The sequence below is a fragment of the Ylistrum balloti genome, unplaced genomic scaffold, assembly GCF_031769215.1.
Source record: "Ylistrum balloti isolate Yb309-2 unplaced genomic scaffold, AGI_CSIRO_Ybal_v1 Utg370914, whole genome shotgun sequence".
Taxonomy (NCBI): Eukaryota; Metazoa; Mollusca; class Bivalvia; order Pectinida; family Pectinidae; genus Ylistrum; species Ylistrum balloti.
This window is the reverse complement of record NW_026782518.1, coordinates 57,018-76,889: the sequence shown is the minus strand read 5'-3', so window position 1 is coordinate 76,889 and position 19,872 is coordinate 57,018. Positions and strand designations below refer to the sequence as shown.

At 34.5% G+C, this 19,872-nt stretch overlaps 2 protein-coding genes across 2 annotated transcripts in view; both read right to left on the bottom strand.

Moving 5' to 3' along the window:
• Positions 1-2,294: 2,294 nt before the first annotated feature.
• LOC132559450 (anhydro-N-acetylmuramic acid kinase-like) lies at positions 2,295-6,854 on the bottom strand. Its single transcript, XM_060224069.1, has 2 exons — positions 5,460-6,854; positions 2,295-3,999 (listed from the first exon to the last, which is right to left on the bottom strand). The coding sequence occupies exons 1-2, from the start codon at positions 6,192-6,194 to the stop codon at positions 3,571-3,573; spliced, it is 1,164 nt and encodes a 387-aa protein (XP_060080052.1). The 5' UTR covers positions 6,195-6,854; the 3' UTR covers positions 2,295-3,570.
• A 10,389-nt stretch (positions 6,855-17,243) lies between these two features.
• LOC132559446 (uncharacterized) overlaps positions 17,244-19,872 on the bottom strand; it is a gene marked incomplete at its 5' end in the record, with an annotated part of 43,144 nt that continues 40,515 nt past the window's right edge. Inside the window, 4 exons of the mRNA XM_060224064.1 lie at positions 17,244-17,800; positions 18,262-18,407; positions 19,169-19,281; positions 19,500-19,599. Of these exons, the coding sequence (XP_060080047.1) occupies positions 17,602-17,800; positions 18,262-18,407; positions 19,169-19,281; positions 19,500-19,599 (558 nt within the window). The remainder of the gene's footprint in view (positions 17,801-18,261; positions 18,408-19,168; positions 19,282-19,499; positions 19,600-19,872) is intronic.

Here is a 19,872-nt window from a genome sequence, read left to right as displayed (position 1 = left end):
GAGGAACCTCGACATCTTATTTTCGAACCCGTTCTAATTTTAGTATACCGAAATCTTATATCTGCCAGAACGCTGCTTTCAGTCTCCAGGCAACTGCCTAAACACAGAACGGAAAAGGAATGGAATTGAGGTATAGAAACGTTTCATTAGTATATGTAAGATATGTACCCAAACAATTACAATCACTGCTGATTGGAGATTTGAAGCTATTTTTATATCAAAGTTTAGGGGGAGATTAGATATCCTAACGTATAATGAAAAAAAAAATAAATACGTGTACACATGTATCTATAAGACGTTTTTAAAACCACGATTTAAATCTACAGTTGATATTGTCTCTTATCTATAACTTATAACTTCGATACAAATGACATAAATTTAATCTTGATAAAAACCTTCCCGGATTTTTTATTTATACTAACGTGTGAGATACTCTCGGTAGGTGAAAAATAAAACGTTTTATTGCTGTAAAGTGTTTGTAGTTCTTTCCTCTAACCGGTCTTACAGGAATAAAATGTGTCTACGTAATACGCCATTTTACCTATGCTTGTATCTTCGTATGGAGCTCAGCCATGCCTATTTCATCTCCTTGGTCGATTAAAAAATATTCAAAGTCACTAAATATATAATATATACGACATTGACGTGTGTGTGTGGAAGGGGGAGGTAGTTACGATAAGTGTAATGCTGAAGATATTACTTTGAAAACAAAAACGAAATTCGAAACGAATTCGAAAAAACTATGACAAAATAAGAGCAAAAGACAGCCAAGGAGAATAAGAACTGGTGTTCCGAAAGAGTGAACATCTTCTGCTTCATCGACGACATCCGTAAAAGCCCATACAAATTCGAATCAACTACGACATGTTAAAACCATAGGTTGGTGATGGAGGAAAGTTTCTATCTAGAAATGGAAAATTCATCGTAGGGAACCTAGAATTATCACATTTATCATACAGCTTAGTGGAAAGCGGTCTATGTTGGTTTCTCTATAGGAAAAGATCGAGGTAATCGGCTGATATAGAAGTCTGTCGTGTTCATATATGTCTTGTTATACCATCAATATACATGTACAACAGACTTCGCAAGGTTTTTGTGACCTTTTCTGAAAGTGTTTAGATGAATTCCGCCACGTATGAAAACAAAAACAAGTCAGCCAAGAGTGGGACACAGTTATTTCCCAATGGTATGTCATTGGGAAGATCATATTACCAAACTCGACCAAGATATTGTCCATCAGAAATTCAATCATATATTTATAATTTCTCCATTATAGTTTACAAACATCTTTCTTGGAAAAGAAGCTTAAACAATAGAGCGAGAAATACCAAGAAAATGCACGTGTTTAATCCAATGGCTGTTTAATAGATAGGGATTTATAGTTATACCGGTGTATTAAACAAAATGTTCACATTACCTAGCCTCCAACATTATCTAACTGGACAATTACCCCCGTATCGAAAGATCGGGCAAAATTGTGTTTGTGCTGTGTCTGTGGTCAACTTTAACCTTGCCTATAACTACTGCATTGCAAGAGGTAAGGCTTTCATCTTTAGCATGTGTGTTCCTTTCCTGTAGTACGAAAAGTTTTGACCATGCAACCTTGACCATGACCTTTGACCTACATTTTGTAAAACTTAAACACTGACCTTAACTATTGCACAACGAAGACATAAGTGTTTCATGAAGTATGCGTGTAATAAGTAAATATCTTACACAGTACAGTTTTAATGTCTCACTTCAGAATTCTGTTGGGCAAAGCCTTTCATAAACACATCTTCTTCTCTTCTATTTTTGTTGGAGCCGCAGGTGTTGACAATATCCATTGTAATAACTGATAAAAAAAACATCGTGTTTTAACATGTCCGTTTAGGTTGGTCATGCATGCTTGTTCTGTGTGAATCAGGTTCTCTACGGGACACCATGTAATAAGTCCATCAAATATAATCCTGTTTTGTGAGTTTCTATGTAACATAGAAATATACTTTTACTGTCTATTGGATGTGTACCGCTACAAGATGAACACCTTGTCTACTATCTACTGTTCGGACTCAAAATCAAGGAACTTTAAATGCATGAGTGTACATTAATTGAACATTTTTAATAGTTTTTAAGCCCGTCATATGAATGAGGGCCATAACATTTGAATTGCTCTATAAACTTTAAATCTACAGTCTACGAGCAAAACAATTTACATACACAATAGTGTAACTTGATTCAACAGGAAATACCCATTCATACCACCACGTACAGAAATTGAGAATGTAGTCATAAAAATCTCCGTGAGGCATGAATCGTCATTCTTTACACGATTTTATTTTGTGATATTTTCCTGGTAATGAAATATAATTATTGTATACATATTGTTTATCTGATACCCAGTGGCTGTGAACGCAAACCAAGACAACTAAATCCGAACAAGTATTTAACACAAGCTACACGTCATCGTTTCTGATTTACTCGTCATTTCACCTTTATAAGTGATCTGGATAGTTTGGTATAATAAACACTGAATACCCGAGGTTACAGCTTACTCTAACACTACTCATTGTAAATTAAACTCCAATTATTGGTATATATAACATAAGTTCATTAGAAATACAATGTAATTTGAATGATGTGTAACAGTAGTTCATTAGAAATACAATGTAATTTGAATGATGTGTAACAGTTGTTCATTAGAAATACAATGTAATTTGAATGATGTGTAACAGTAGTTCATTAGAAATACAATGTAATTTGAATGGTGTGTAACAGTAGTTCATTAGAAGTACAAAGTAATTTGAATGGTGTGTAACAGTAGTTCATTAGAAATACAATGTACTTTGATTATGATAGCATTGATGTCATTATATGTCAACAAAACTTAATTATATTATTGTAATATTACACATGTACGAATGAATGAATCATTACCGGTTACGTATTACTAATTTCCTTACCAAAAAATGTCATTGCAGATATTGTCGTGTTTTTTTTTTTTTTTTTTTCAAGTTATGAACTCTTTAAAAGAACTGCTGAATATTTAAACAATGAAAAATATAAACTCGTCAGTACGTTTTAGTAGGTGAGATAAAACCATAAGAGTTCATTTCTTACTCCGAGATATTCTAAATCGGAAAATGGCCGACAATCATCAGGTACGTTCTTGCACGGTTACAGACGGTGACCACATACCCGGATCTCGCCTTTTATTTACATTCCATCTGACCGTCATATCTTCGCATGTTTATTTATTTATAACATTAACTCCTCGAGCACTACACAGGACTGTAAACAAGTGCCGATTGCTGTACATATTTTCAATGAAATCGATTTCTTCGATATTTGCACGATTTTCTCGATATCGCCTTTTCATGTAGTTTGCTTTGTTCCATTTTATTTTCTAGATAAGAATACTGTTGTAAATATATTAAGATAAAAGCAAATACAACCCGTGGTATTAACGAACACTTAGGGCACCAACAAATGTTATATACCGGATATAATAACTAGACTTATATCCGTTAAACAAATCAATTTCAAACGGAAATTGCGAGAACAGCTGTATAAAATGTCTGTAGAAATAAATCACATGTTCATATTGTGTGATGAAGACCTTTTAAACTCAAAATAACATTGTTTAAACTTTGCTGGAACGCCATCAGATGACAATGGTCTGTGGATACTTCCGGAAACGGAATCACATCGACTTCCGGTTACACAACTGAACACATTTTCCTCTCCAAGGATACAACGTAGACCAAGAAATGCGAAAATTAATGCTTCCTTAAAACAAATTGTCTCGTCATCAACTTTCTCTACTTCAATTTTTGTCCCACGTAATTTCTCCTTAAATAGATCCATGAGGTACTTGTTGAAGGCTCCCCCTCCGGTAACCAGAACAGGCACAACATCAGACGACAGTTGACATGAGTTTAATACGCATGCGTCCTTTAGCCTCAACGCGACATGCTCAACAAAGGTCCTCATCAGATTGGGAATGGAATATTGCTGTACCTGAAACACACAAATGAGCACGAGTTAATATTTGAAAATATGCATACCTATAAACATCAGATACCTCTTGGCTTGGAGGTATATAACTTAGTGAAGATCTAATAATATAATTATTCCAAACAATTTCGACAATATACAGTTAGAGGTCAATAGGCCCGTGTTGTTCACTAGTGCGGATTGTATAAGACACAAATAGCACATTTATCGGATTATAAAAAAATAATGAACACTACAGTATCATACAGTTGTCTCGTCCTTCTAGAAGCTACCAGACTGTTTAGTAATTCTGCTGTCAAAAAAGGGAATACAAATTCACACAAAATCAAATGACATGCGAGATACACGTATTAGGCCGAAAGTTCCACCAGTACGTAAAGGGCTGCTTATAAGTTACCTTTAATAGACCGTCATGCACGTGTCTACATTGTATATTATGAATTGTTGCCATACATTTCAAAAGAATAAGACAAAATATGGACGGTTTGGCAAACCATGGGGACTGAAAAATAAAGCGGGTAACACATTTCAATACAGAACAAGTATAATAGAAAAATAGAGAGAAGAAGACTCTAAAACATTCCCTTTTCTTGATAAATTAGCCAATCCATTCGCGATACCTTGCCATGGCCGTAATCTTTTATATGGCGTGTGCGGTAAAACTGGTTATGGAGCGACTTTTCAAGAAAAAATGAACTTCGGCGTATCCTGATACTTAGCTAGCTGTCAAGTTACAAATCTTATCTTTGAAAGAACAAAAAAGCTGGAGGTCCTCATGTCCATGCAGTATAGATGAATGACTTTGGAAATAAATCTTAAAATCTTGTTTGAAGTCCCAGCATTTGAAATAATAAACATTAAGTTGAAACTGGAATTAATTCAGTTCAAACGCTTATTGGACAGAAGTTAGTTGTATGATTTGAATAGGTCCCAGAAATCGATCTAGCGTCATTCTTCTGATCCGGGACTTTACAGTACATGTACAATGTAACACACCTCAACTTTTTGTTATAGAGAAGAGGTGTTGACTAAAGGTTTAACGTACTAGTTCATCACAGTGGAGATTACTTATTGAAGTAAATTAATTGTACCTTCATACTAGAATGCTGATGACCAAAGTTCAGTAACCTTAGTCTGTGACCTTGAAAGAAAGGCAGCCAATCAATACAAACAGTTGACTTAGTAACGTAGTTGCCCTTCCGCTACATGTCAAATATTTTTTCGAAGGCATTATTTGATTAAAACATGATTTTTTAAAAATATGTCAACAAATTTATATCCTTTGCTATTGGAAGTAGGTCAAGGTAACGTACCTAAGCAATTTCTCGTCGTCATTTCTCCAGCATGCAACTAAGTTATACATGACGAAATACATTATACAATGATCTCAGCTAGTCAATAAGGTAAATATATAGAAAAGGTAAAAACGTTTTGGACGTTTGTTAACATGTTTATATACATACGTCTAGAATGGGGTCGATGTGATCCTCGATCCACTTTGCACCCAGTGATTTCGGGGGTTCCTTGCTATAGAAGGCAAGCGATTCCAAACGGTCAAGTACTTCTGGAATGACATCGCCTTTAGCCGCTATGTTTCCATCCGTGTCCTGCTGAAGGGAAGGGTCCAGCGCTCCGGCCAGTTTGTTAAGGACAGAGTTACATGGACAGATGTCATACCCTCTCTGACCCTTTAAGCCGATATTGGCGATACCCCCAAGGTTAATGCAGATATCATTTGCACTGAACAAAAATTTCTCTCCGTTTGGGACCAAAGGCGCACCTTGACCTCCAAGAGCCACGTCCTTGTTCCGAAAGTTGCACACAAAAGGACTGTTGAGGTATGAGGCAGTCGTCTCCCCGTCTCCCAGTTGGAACGTGTATCTTAAATGGGGTTGGTGAAATACTGTGTGACCATGGGACGCGACGAAGTCCACGTGCTTATTACTTAAAAACTCTTTGATGGTAGTGCCGATATAGTGCCCATATTCCACGTGCAACTGGATTAGTTCCTCACCAGACAGTTTGGCGGAGTTCCGGAGACGCTCGATGAGTTCTTGGTCATACGGTATAGTGGTAGCCTCCAGGATGTGGTACCCCCATATGTCCGTCTCTATATCTCCCGTGAATTCCACGTGGCACAAGTCCAGTCCATCCAGAGATGATCCCGACATACAACCAAGTCCTGTAAATGACGTCATTATATGACGTAATGTATATGCACGCGTAATTAATCAGAAACGTCAGCAGTGTCACTAGTAGATAGGATCAATGGTTTATCCGGCACAGTAACAATTCAGTCTGTTAATATGGCTGAGAAATATCGATAAAATATATGCCAAGGTCATTTGGACAGTCACGTGACGTGACCAAGATTAGGTTAAAACGTGCGTGATGATACTACGTGAACAATTGAGACACATTCGTTGGCATGGTGTATAACGGTTTAACGAAGAATTTCCAGTTGTATGTCAGATCAATTGCTAAGCGTTAATAGGAAAGATGGCGCTATCGTCAGAGCCATGTGTCGATAACCTCTCCTGACACTAGTGGCCAGTACCGAGTCCTACACAAAGCCGGGGTGAAGATAGGCCACCGGCCTGGTTACACGGCCACCGGGTACGAATACTGGGTACACTGATTCACTGTACACCGTAACCAATTCAACTCACATGTCCATGAAACGAAAGTAGTCGACAACAAATTCAGGAGAAGTGTCACTACAACACGTTTTTGAGTCCAAAAAAGAATAAACACTGAAATGGGATACAAGTAAGACTCTAAACTGTTTTCTGAGTTGTCAGTGCAACAGTACGAACCAAGTCTAATGCACACGTGCAGCAGTGCACTAAAGCTCTAGGAATACTGTGCATGTATTATGTTACACACTATAACTGTAGCCACCAAGTACCAAGTTGTCAGGAAGTCTTTCACTCAAACACTTTTTGTATCCGTGGCTTACTCATCAACATGTAGAAGTACATGTTGCTGATCTGCTATCAGTTCAAGGGCGATAAAACACAAGATAACCTCAATAGGTCATGGATATCGGTGACGAGCTCTTGTATTATACATGTATACACATGTGTACACCGTGTGGCGACTTTTTTTAATAGCGACAGAAACTAGCAAGGTCATAAATTGCTGTTTTGATATGGCATATGTATATATAGACACAAAAAGAATACTGCTTATCAACAGTCACTGATTTGGAAAGAATCATAGTGGGTGTGGCGCCGGCGGAAGCGGATAAGGATAACTGGAGTTGAATACAGGCTAAGTTCAAAGTCAACTTTCACCAGACGTAAACCTTAATAAACAAACGAGTTAACATTCTCGGACCCCATCTCGCTATCTCCGGAGAGAAACTTGTACACAGGATACCTCCACTGGGCTTTGTTTCCAGTCCCAGCATTATACGTGTACTTTTATATTTGTGTAATAATCAACCCAGCGAGACTGGCACAAATAGGTAAAATTAGGTATTCACACCGGACAAAAAAAATCCACAGAAGTTATAGATTCCGATGGTAATCTTACCACAGACTCAGTTAAATAATTATGCGAACATTTCGGGTTTAAACATCAATACCAGTAAAACACAAGTTACTTCGATAGGAAGTAGGACATATAGTGACCAGAATTACCTGTCAGAACTGAATTTACAATAGGGAAGAGAAAAGTTCACTTTTTGCGGGACAGATTTCGGTGTAGATTTAAGTGAATTCCAAAAATGAATTTTGATAAAAAAAAAAATTAAAAGCCCTTATATAAGTATTTGGAATAGACGGAATCTGACTCCAATAGGCAAAATAGATGGTATAAAGTCATTGTTGATTTTACAACTAAAGTATCTGTTTATCTATTTACCAGCCCCTTCAGAAAGATATATCAATCAGTTGAATACACAATTTTAAAAAAAGTAAATATCGTAAGATTAAGAAAAACGTTATGATTCAAAATGATATAGATGGAAATTTAATAATGATAGATGTTCACGCTGTTATAAATTCTATTAAGCTAGGCTGGATAAAAAGAGTAGTACAATCACATGGAAAATGAACGTTAATGCTAAATACAATGGTGGATCTATACAGTTTCTGTTAATTATAATATTTTACTAAGTTTGTATAATCATGCTATTAACATTGGGAAAAAATTAAATAAACAGGAGCGAAATAACGAAATCTAAGTATTGAGTTCCTTAAAACAGCAGGGAAATACGGGACCAATATACTTAGGTATGCTTTTTATATCCGTCTGATAGTGTTAAACGTTGCTCATGAAGATAAAAAGAAGATTTCGGTATCCATGGCAAATATTTACAATCCATGAAGTCTTTATCTACAAATATTCTGTGAAGTGAGAAATTCAGCCACAGGCTTGTAGGTACAATTGATATGTAAACTATTGCTGCAAAATCTCAATGACTCTTATTTCATCGTCCATATGTTACCTGCCGCGGACATTAATTCGTTGCGTCAATGTCAAGGTCGATGACGTCGAGATGCCTATTCTCCGCGTTAATATCATATCCAATGAAAACTCAGTGTCTGGTATATGAAAGGCCGTTCGTGTCACAAACGCGATTAAGCGTATTCGTTAGCATTTAACACAATAGAAGTGTGTTTTACGCGTTAGCTTATCCATGTTTTTTTGGTCATGAATGGCCTTTCATACTCATTATGACTGAACCAGTTTTGGCTGGGCACATTTCATGTTGTGATGAGTTTATAAATAATACAAATGCACAAGGGCTGTAGAATACAAGTAATCGTGTAATCATCGAAACGTCACCCTCTTATATTCTACTGGTTACGTTATAAGAAGTTTCATTCTATTGACATGAACTTAATTTCTATTGACATTACCAGCCTGAAGAAAATGTTCCAAAACGTACGAGAGCTGATTGATAAGCATGAACCCTATATTTAAGTATTTGACTTTTTGGCGGACATATTGCATAGTTTTTTCAACATAATCTCCTTCTGTTTAAGTGACTCAAAGCCACTTTTAAAGACGCCGTTTCGTGACTGCTCAGAAAGTCCTCCCTGCATAGTGGATACCGGAAATGGCCTTTTCCGATTTTGAACGTAGCTGAAAGTGTGATGGAGCGAGATCAGGCGAATAAGGGATGCTCAATTAATTCAAAGCCATAATAATTAATGGCAGCCATGGCAATGACAGACTTGTGAACAAGGGTATTGTCCTGGTGGAACAACACACCTTTACCGAGTTTCCCACGGCGCTTGAGTTTAATATATTCTCTTAACTGCCTAACAAATGATGCATAATATGTGCCATTGATTGTCTGTCCCTTTTGCAGATAATCTACCATCAGAATACTATCAACATCCCAGAAAACCATACATAGAATTTAGAAAAAAATGAAATTCGCCAAATGTGTATTAGTGAACAAGATGCTGCAATCGAAATACTTTGTTAATATTTCCGTTCAAAGAATAGTTAATTTAGTTCTGTTTGGACAAAGTTTTAGATATTTCTTATATGTAAATGAAAAATGAATCTTTTTACCTCTAGGAAATCCTAAACTTTAAATAGGTAGATATGACTATACAAGCTGCATGTACCTTGGTGAATAAATGCTGATCATGCATTTGAATTATAAAAACACAATCAACTCCAATCGGGAAATCAACTTCATATGCAAACTTTCAGATAAACTCAGGAAGAAAATGAAGTGAACCTAAAGGATTATATACAAAATTGTGAATATTAACAATTCTTCAATAAAATGTTTTGGTTTTTTTTTTTTTTTTCACAAAAGGTCAAGTCACATGATACGATTGTGCAGCATCTTTCCTCTGTCCACTTTGCCTCTGCTGTTTTGACATTGCCCAAACTCTGAACGTTGGTGATTATTAATTTATTGTGCTTTGTCTACCATCCTGATATTTGGTATCTCAGATATTTTTATTCAATATCTCATACCTGTACCGCTATTGACATATTCTTTATTTTATACCATATGTATAATTACAATGGTGTTGGTAACACAGCAGAAATCTCATTACACTACATATTACATTATGTATATATTTTGTCTAATTTTCCCCCACATTATGTATATAATGTATACGTTGTTTACATAAAACAACCCTTTGGAGTCAATATAATAATATCTTTTATTTAGTAACAACTGAAACACAGCAGGATAAAAATTAATAAAAGCTAATTAATATAACATAGAATTTTCCATATTCTTACAACAAGATAAAAGATGTTGGACAAGTTTGTCCACATACCAAACTGATGAATCTTCTCACCAACAAGGCCAGAGATAATGTGTAGATGGGCTACTGGTTTCTTAATGAAAGAGGATGAAAAAAAACATGCAGTGTTTTCTTAATGATAAAACCGTGATTATATAATGATAATACTAAATAGGTTTTTTTAATATGATTAAAAAAAAGTGTAAATTATATATACTGGTGGATATTCAATCTCTAGACATAAATAAGGTCTTCCACCATACTACAATCATGTAGATACATGAGGAAAATGATGACTTCAAAGTCCAGAGATTATAACAATCAGATATGTCGAAAGATGATGATATGAAATCCCTACAATTGGTTTTATTCAAAGTCGAAATCAGTTTACACACGACTGCCAAGCTGACCTCTCATTGTTCACAATGAACAAGGAGACACAATTTTATATATAAAAACAACAGCTGGTTGATAATACTACCACTTGTACTAACGAAAGTGGTTCATTATCAATTTCTATTTTGACTTGAGCATAGCAGAAATAAATTATCTGGACGTATCATAAATGAAAAAAAAAACAAAAAAAAAACGAAGGAAAAGTTCAGTCTAATATAGCTTCTACTGCAGAGCATCAAGAGGAGCACAACTGACTAATCTGCATGAGGGAGAAATATCTATGTTTTGTACACTGTTTTCACTCTACTGTACTGCAATAAAATACTGCATTACCAAACATTAACTTGGATATAATCACATACTGCTATATATAGCTCTGAAACATTCATATATAATGCATTGAGCAAACTGGAAACCTGGAATCCCTGTACATGTTCATATGTTTTCACGTAACCCTTTACATAATGACTTATACAGAATATAGCTATATCCTTCCATATAGCAGTTTATAATAACAAAATATAACTTCCTAATCTAAAAATAAACTCCCCATTAGTATTTCATTATTCAAAAAACAAAAAACTATATTCCACCAAATCACAAGAGATTTGAAAATTGTATTTTATGAGAGAAGGATGGACAGATCTTGATTTATCAATAAAATTTATGAAATAGTTCAATATCCTTGGAAACTACTGATCTAGTTATAAAACATACATTCTCAGTAAACTATGGACTACCAAATCTTTTGGACCAATCATTATGTTTTTGTAATAAAATACATTCCCAGTAAATTATGGGTTTCTTAGAAGTCTTTTGGACAAGTCACTGCTTAGTTTTGTACTGTGAGGCTCTCCCTTGTTGTTAATTGTGAACTATAAAGAAGCTGTTTGGAAAAATCGCTGTACATTTACGAAATATAATGTAAGCCCCCTTCCCACTACATTGTGGAGTAGGAAAAACATTTTTGACTAATGGTTGTTAAGTTAAATCCATCCCCTGTGTATACCATCTTTTGGACCAATTGCAAGAGGGCTCCGTATTTATCATAGGTCTCTCTTCAGTGTAGTCTTCACACTCAAGTAGGACATGTTATCATGCTAGAAATAATTCATTCAAAGGGATCAATTTGCTGAAATTAACAAATTAAGCAAATACATGAATCAGCGAAAAAAAAAAAAAAAAAAAATGAATGGATAATAAATTAGTGAGAGTTTCTGAAGATAGCACCTTCGGTCCTCTTGGCTGGTTTTACTTTCTGATTTCAGCTGATGTTCTTGTAGGAGTAACATTTGTAAGAATAGATAGCAGTAGTTGTATTTATATAAACCTACCATAACATACATCAGTATAAATACTTCATAACATCTAATATATGGCAAATAGGGGAAGTTTATATAATCAGACTTTGCAAGAATTTGATGTTACCAATAAACAAATAAGCATGGTACAAATAATGATTTAAACGCACATTTCAAAAATGTCAACTACAGTAAACACATTTGGTGTAATATTTGTGAAATAAAAGCTAGAAATAAATTAAGATATCAAGCAAGACAATAACAGACTATAATTAAATAAATTCTAAAACAATGAAGTAAAACTATCACACAACTCAGATATCACAAACGTTTGATCACACATTTTTTACATCTTGGTAAATCACCTGGTTTGTTGTATAGAACTTACATCAATAAACCTTCATGTACATTGTCTCAAAAGTCAACTCTCGCAATGAAATACTACTTTTGATATTGAGATAAGACTCTCAGTTATATGATACAATACCTCAGTTATGACCTGACATTCCCAGTGACCTTACATCCCCTTAATAACCCAATATTTCCAATAGTGACTTAAAATCCCCAGTAATGACTTTACACTGGCAATAATGACCTGAAATTCTGAGAAATGACTTAACATCCCCAGTAGTGACCTTATATCCCCAGTAATGACCTGACATTCCAAATAACTATCTGTCATTCCAAGTAACAACCTAAAATCCCTAGTCATGACACAACATTTCCAGTAATGGCCCAACATTCCCAGTTATGACCTGACATTCCCAGTTATGACATTCCCAGTTATGACCTGACATTCCCAGTTATGACAGTCCCAGTTATGACCTGACATTCCCAGTTAACACAAGATATTCCCAGCTATGATGCAACATTCCAAGTAATGACCCGGCATGATGTATCAGTAAATCCCTATATGAACATAATAATTCCTGTATCAAAGTTTTAATGATGACCAAATATGCATTGGATGCTGCTACAAATGCTGCTATTGTTTTTTTTATTTCCCACAAAAAAATAAACATGGACTGGTGTTGTATGGAATTATTGCAAACCAATGAAAGTATTTTACCCAGACTCTATGGATTGTTAATGAATGAAATATGAAGTATTTAATTTCCAACACAAAAACAAAGTTTGTAAATAACAATCAGAATACACAATTTACTAAAGAAATGAGCAGTATTAGATTCGACATAGGGACACTTAACAGTCATGTTGTAAGACATATAATCTGTATGAGCACTTGAATTAGTGAACACATCCTACCTTAGATTGATATGTCTCAGGAGGGTATGCTACATTACAGTAACAAATGAATGGTAAGATTTATTTTGTTCATTACATATCCGAAAATACATTGACTGGTATTACAGCAAATATTATAATCAATTTTAATTGAGTTCAGAGTGTTTTAAGGGAGGTAACTCCAGCAAAAAATAACATAAAATGTTATAAAGTAGCATATACCCTTCAGGAAAAGGAATCTAGAGCACAAGTTAAAATATTAACAGTTGTCCAGATCGAAAGGAATATGTTGGTGTATGTTGCATAGTAACAGATTGGTACACAAAAAAAGTGATCAAAACTCAAATATCAACATGCTGAACATGAAACAAGATAAGAAACCAAATCAATATTTTTAAAAATACACATTGGGATTAATTTCTTGTTACTTCTATTGTCTTTTCTCATGGACTGAATAGACATCTCAGTATGGAATCAAGAGTTTGTACTCAACACCACAGTTAGAATTTTAAATTTTCAAATGATTTGAACTTATGAACAAAGAGCTTCATACATGGAAAAAGAAGGCTACATTAAACATAAGTCAATCAGAAATTATGTTTGCAGATTTATAACATAATTAAAACTAAACAACACTTCAAATATGTCTAAAGTCTCAACTGTAAACAAACTTTTTCAAACACAAAACAGCTTTGAGGGAGGTAATATTTTCATATGCATTGTAGTCATTCATGTACAAGAAGTTTTAAAATCATGTGAGCATTTCATCAGGAAACATGTGTATATAAATTACCCAGCACTGACCAATAAAATCTACACAGTGGTCCACAGCAAGTTATCTCCCCTCTCTTGTAAGAAAGCAATATCCTCTCATATCTGATAGGTTTTACAACATGTAACAAATGGAAAAATCCTGAAGTACAAAATAAATTCAAACTTCATTAGTACAGAAAATAGAGTAAAATGAGAAACAGACATTACATCTATTCAGTAATGTTTTTAATTACCACTGCATCAACAAAACATTGTCACAGTTTTGTTCATAAAAAATGTTTGTTATAGAGAAGCTGAACAGTCATGGCAAAATGAATGCATATGACATCAGGATGATCATTTTCCCCCTATTGAAATATGAAACTGAAATATTGCATATGATGAGCATATCTATCGATGTCCTTCGAACAGTTTTTACCAGAAGTCGATATAATAAAAGAACAGTGGTTTTTTTCTTTTCAATGAAAGAAATCATTATAATATTTCCAAAAAAATTAAAGTCCCTGAAATAAACAAGAAATTATGATTTTTTTTACATACCAGTACAATGTAAATCTCAATCAATTTCATAGAAAATTATAACTTTATAACTATCTACTGAAAGTTCTATAATCCAATATATATGTATATATTACATAAACCTTAAAATTGAAATAGCTAACCAACTCGAAAGTAGATAAAAAAAACTACTTGAATATCATATAATGTATTATTAAAAAGCTTAGCAAACCTGGCACAATGTTTTCCTTTAGATAATGCCAAAGTAAAATTGGAAACCTTACAATAACTGATGAGGAAGTGTCTGAATTTAATGGACAGGTTTCCACAAATACAATTGCTTTGATTTCTCATAACTAATTAAAATTTCAGTAATTGATGAATATTCCTTAGCTAGGAATAATAAATGTCTGGTGAGTATGTTTGAGCAATTACATTGCAGGTTGTTTAGTGAGTACATATACATCAATAGCAGTCTATCATTAAGACTTCTTATTCTGTCGACTCCTGGCTTTCATATTCCTATAGAAATACATACTTATCATGGAGGACTAAGATATATATTTCTTGGATTGAAAATAGATACAAAATGAATAGGTAGTCTCTATCAAATATTCGAGAAGATAATATCAACATCATATCACTGGTCACTTGCATTAACACTAGACTGGACTTTCCATGGAATGCCGAGGATATATTTTGTGTTGATGCATTATCTCCTAATCCCTTATTTGATAATGAATCTGAACCTTAAGGAGAAACAATATTAAGAAGAAATACCACCTGTCCTAAATGGTAGGTAATCCCTTTGTATCCTAATGGAAGGTTGTTCCTTTGTACTAGGAATGTCTTTTCCTATTTGGAAGGTAAGCCCTGTATATTAAGGACCTCAAGCTTTAGTCCTATTTGGAAGTTCAGTCCCGAGTCCTGTGTTGAAGGAAATAAGTTGTAAATAACTCCTTGCATACCATGTTCTATCTTCAAAATAAAGCCTGTAGTCAGCAGACCTCATATGATTGATGCATCAACATTCTCTATTTTACTGTATTTAAATACATATTCGTCCGAGTCAGTAGGTACAAGATTTATGTAAATGTTAGGAGTACTCATTATAATGTTATTGGACAGTTTGATCTTTATAGATGGAAAGTTAATCAGTTTACTAGTTAGTTGTGGTCAGATTGTTGAGTCTACTAGTTAGTTGTGGTCAGATTGTTAAGTCTATAAGTTATTTGAGTAGTTTGTTGAGTTGTGGTTAGGTTTTTATTGTTGAGTCTACTAAGTTAGTGTGGTTAGGATTGTTAAGTCTACAAGTTAGTTGTGGTCAGATTGTTAAGTCTACAAGTTATTTGGTCATATTGTAGGATGTGTTTGAGTCTACTTATTGTGTTAAGGTTTTTATTGTTGGTTAGTCTACTAAGTTAGTTGTGGTCAGATTGTAGTCTACAAGTTAGTTGTGGTCAGATTGTTAAGTCTACTAGTTAGTTGTGGTTAGGATTGTTGAGTCTACTAGTTAGTTGTGGTTAGGATTGTTGAGTCTACTAGTTAGTTGTGGTCAGATTGTTGAGTCTACTAGTTAGTTGTGGTCAGATTGTTAAGTCTATAAGTTATTTGAGTCAGATTGTTGAGTCTACTTATTGGTTAAGGTTTTTATTGTTGAGTCTACAAGTTAGTGTGGTTAGGATTGTTGAGTCTACTAGTTAGTTGTGGTCAGATTGTTAAGTCTACAAGTTAGTTGTGGTCATATTGTTGAGTCTACTAGTTAGTGTGGTCAGATTGTTAAGTCTACTAGTTAGTTGTGGTCAGATTGTTGAGTCTACTAGTTAGTGTGGTTAGGATTGTTGAGTCTACTAGTTAGTTGTGGTCAGATTGTTAAGTCTACAAGTTAGTTGTGGTCAGATTGTTAAGTCTACAAGTTAGTTGTGGTTAGGATTGTTGAGTCTACTAGTTAGTTGTGGTTAGGATTGTTGAGTCTACTAGTTAGTTGTGGTTAGGATTGTTGAGTCTACTAGTTAGTTGTGGTCAGATTGTTGAGTCTACAAGTTAGTTGTGGTCAGATTGTTGAGTCTACTAGTTAGTTGTGGTCAGATTGTTAAGTCTACAAGTTAGTTGTGGTCAGATTGTTGAGTCTACTAGTTAGTTGTTGAGTGTTAGTTGTGGTTAGGATTGTTGAGTCTACTAGTTAGTGTGGTTAGGATTGTTGAGTCTACTAGTTAGTTGTGGTCAGATTGTTAAGTCTACAAGTTAGTTGTGGTCAGATTGTTGAGTCTACAAGTTAGTTGTGGTCAGATTGTTGAGTCTACTAGTTAGTTGTGGTCAGATTGTTAAGTCTACAAGTTAGTTGTGGTCAGATTGTTGAGTCTACTAGATAGTTGTGGTTAGGATTGTTGAGTCTACTAGTTAGTTGTGGTTAGGATTGTTGAGTCTACTAGTTAGTGTGGTTAGGATTGTTGAGTCAACTAGTTAGTTGTGGTCAGATTGTTAAGTCTATAAGTTATTTGTGGTTAGGATTGTTGAGTCTACTAGTTAGTTGTGGTTAGGATTGTTGAGTCTACTAGTTAGTTGTGGTTAGGATTGTTGAGTCTACTACTTAGTGTGGTTAGGATTGTTAAGTCTACAAGTTAGTTGTGGTCAGATTGTTAAGTCTATAAGTTATTTGAGTAAGATTGTTGAGTCTACTTATTGGTTGTGGTTTTGATTGTTGAGTCTACAAGTTAGCTGTGGTTAGGATAGTTGAGTCGACAAGTTAGCTGTAGTCAGATTGTTAAGTCTACCAGTTAGCTGTAGTCAGATTGTTGAGTCTACCAGTTAGCTGTAGTCAGATTGTTGAGTCTACAAGTTATTTGTGGTTGGGATTGTTGAGTCTACTAGTTAGTTGTGGTTAGGATTGTTGAGTCTACTAATTAGTTGTGGTTAGGATTGTTGAGTCTACTAGTTAGTTGTAGTATCTGTGTTATCAGTTGGATGTTTTATAGATGTGGTTGGATTGTTGAATTATCAGTTAAGGCTGAATGTCTACTAGATGTGTTTGTATCATTCTGTTATCAGTTGGATGTTTTATAGATGTGTTTGGATTGTGGAGTTTAGAAGTTGTGGTTGGATGTTCTACAAAATATGGTCGGACTGGATAAGCCTCCTGAACGTGGTTGGACTTGTTGAGCCTACTGAATGTGGTTGGACTGGTTGGGTTGTGGTGAGTGATCCTCAGCTTCCAATGCCAATATCTGGTCATAGCTCATCTGTTCACAGCTGCCACCACGACGTATTTTAATGAGAGAACAGATTTTGTCCCAATGTCGACGGTTATCATCCACAGCAATCCTAACACAGTTTGCCTCAGGAAAGAGTTCAGAAAGCACCCTGTAAATAGCATCTTTTTATTAGTAGCATTGAGTTTAAATTAAAATTTTTTGTTTTGTTTAAATTTTATCAAAGTTTGTCTGATCACCAAAACAGCTAAAAATTACACATCCACTATAGCACTGCACAAGGTCTAATGTCAGTGAGAAGCATTTTAAAAAATTATAATTTTCATTGTATGTTGCTATGTTTCCTTGCTCAATATCTGGATGAAAAGAAATTTGCCAATGAGATTATCTTATTCCGATAAATGAAAAATTCACCATAGAAATTTTGCAATTAAATTTTTCAATCACATCAAAATTAAGCAATCCAAGTAAAATGTTGAGTTATGGACAAAATTTAAGTAAGTTGCTCTTAAAAATATTTAAATTCTAATAGTTACAACAAAAGGGTAAAGGGTAGACTGTAACAATTGACCTAGCACTAAATGTTTAAAGGGAGGAAACTGAAAGGCATACTTGTAAACTGGCATGGCTATATGATCTAAGAATCCTATTTGTAAGTCAGGTATACGGGCTCTTTCCCTGTCCATCATCTCAATAGGCTCACGACCCATGGATTTCTCCAAATCTCCCTGGGAGAAAAACTCCTTGTAGATAAGTGCCTGCAACAGTGAAGTGTGGTTACAACAACAGTATCATACTCATTCGCTCCAGAAAAAATTATTTTCAAAATGAAAATGCTAAAGTGGTGCTAAGACCATCTTCTGAATTCTGTAGTCTTGTTTAAATCTTTTCTAGTTGTATCTCTGAGAAAACTTTATGGAAATGTAACAGTTTGTTGCCTTTTGGTTCCTCAGTTAAGCTCATCCATATTTATTGCTGTTCAATAGATTTACTATCAAATGATATTTCTCTGTCCAGTGATAAGACCTTCACCACCTGAACTGGAGATAGAGGTAAGGTGATTCCATCCCCACTATCCATGACTCATTGTATGATAAAAATATATGGTAACATTTAAACAATTTCCATTCCTTCAAAACATTGCATAATGTATTAATGTATCCCAAAAGTCCTCGTATGTTCTAGTTTGTTGACTGATTTTTATCCGTTCAAAAATTTTCAAAATTTGTACTAAAAGTATGAAAACTATCTAACTTGTTTGTTAAAAGGATACAAAAAACTGCATCAAATTTAACCCCCATCTTTTGTCCCCTGCAGATGTAAATCTCCAGAAGAAGCATAGTGCTTTAGTAAATCTGTGTTTAACATAGCATTACCTCAATATGTTTGGAATCAATGAAATGTTTTTTGAGAATTTTTTTTTTCAAATCTATTAAACTATAAAGATATCAACAGCTTGATTATATAAGTTACTGATGTCACTAAAGGTTTTGAGTAGCTAACAGTACATTAGACTTACAGCTATATGTTTGGTTGCATCCCATGGCTTGGTCTGGTCAGACAGATCAGAAGCAGTCATCAGGAGACATAGCAGCAGTTTATGATGTTTCATGTTCTCCTTATCATAGCCAGCTGTTCAACAAAACCAATACATCATCTAGTTATAACTTCTACAACACCTAAACCAACTTATATATCAAACATCTTACCATTACAGAATATCATGGGAGTTTAAATGACATAGATATATGATGATTCGAAAAGGTCCTATAGACATCTCATTTCATAACATAATAAGTCCGAAAGGTTTATAGAGTTATCTCCCCTCCACCACATCACTGGATACTTACTTTTGGCCATTGATTCGATGTTCTTCAATATTCGTAAGTGATGTGCAAGGTCAGTGGCTAATATGATGTCCCTCATCAAATCTAAAGCTTGCTGATAATCCTGAATAGAAAGTGAATAAAGGTAAGTACAATTGTCAACAGAACTAATAGCCTTTAGTTCTACATCTCCAAAGAAATATTGTACAGTTATAAATCAGATATCAAAATGAACATTGTCCTGTTTTTTAACAATTTTTTAATCATCAAAAAAATGCAGACACCAAACCTGCATTCATAACAAACAGTGATTTACAGCAATAATGAAAGATAAATACAGTGATATTAAGTTCAACAGTAAAGGTTTTTTAAACAAAATGGAAAAAAACTCTACATC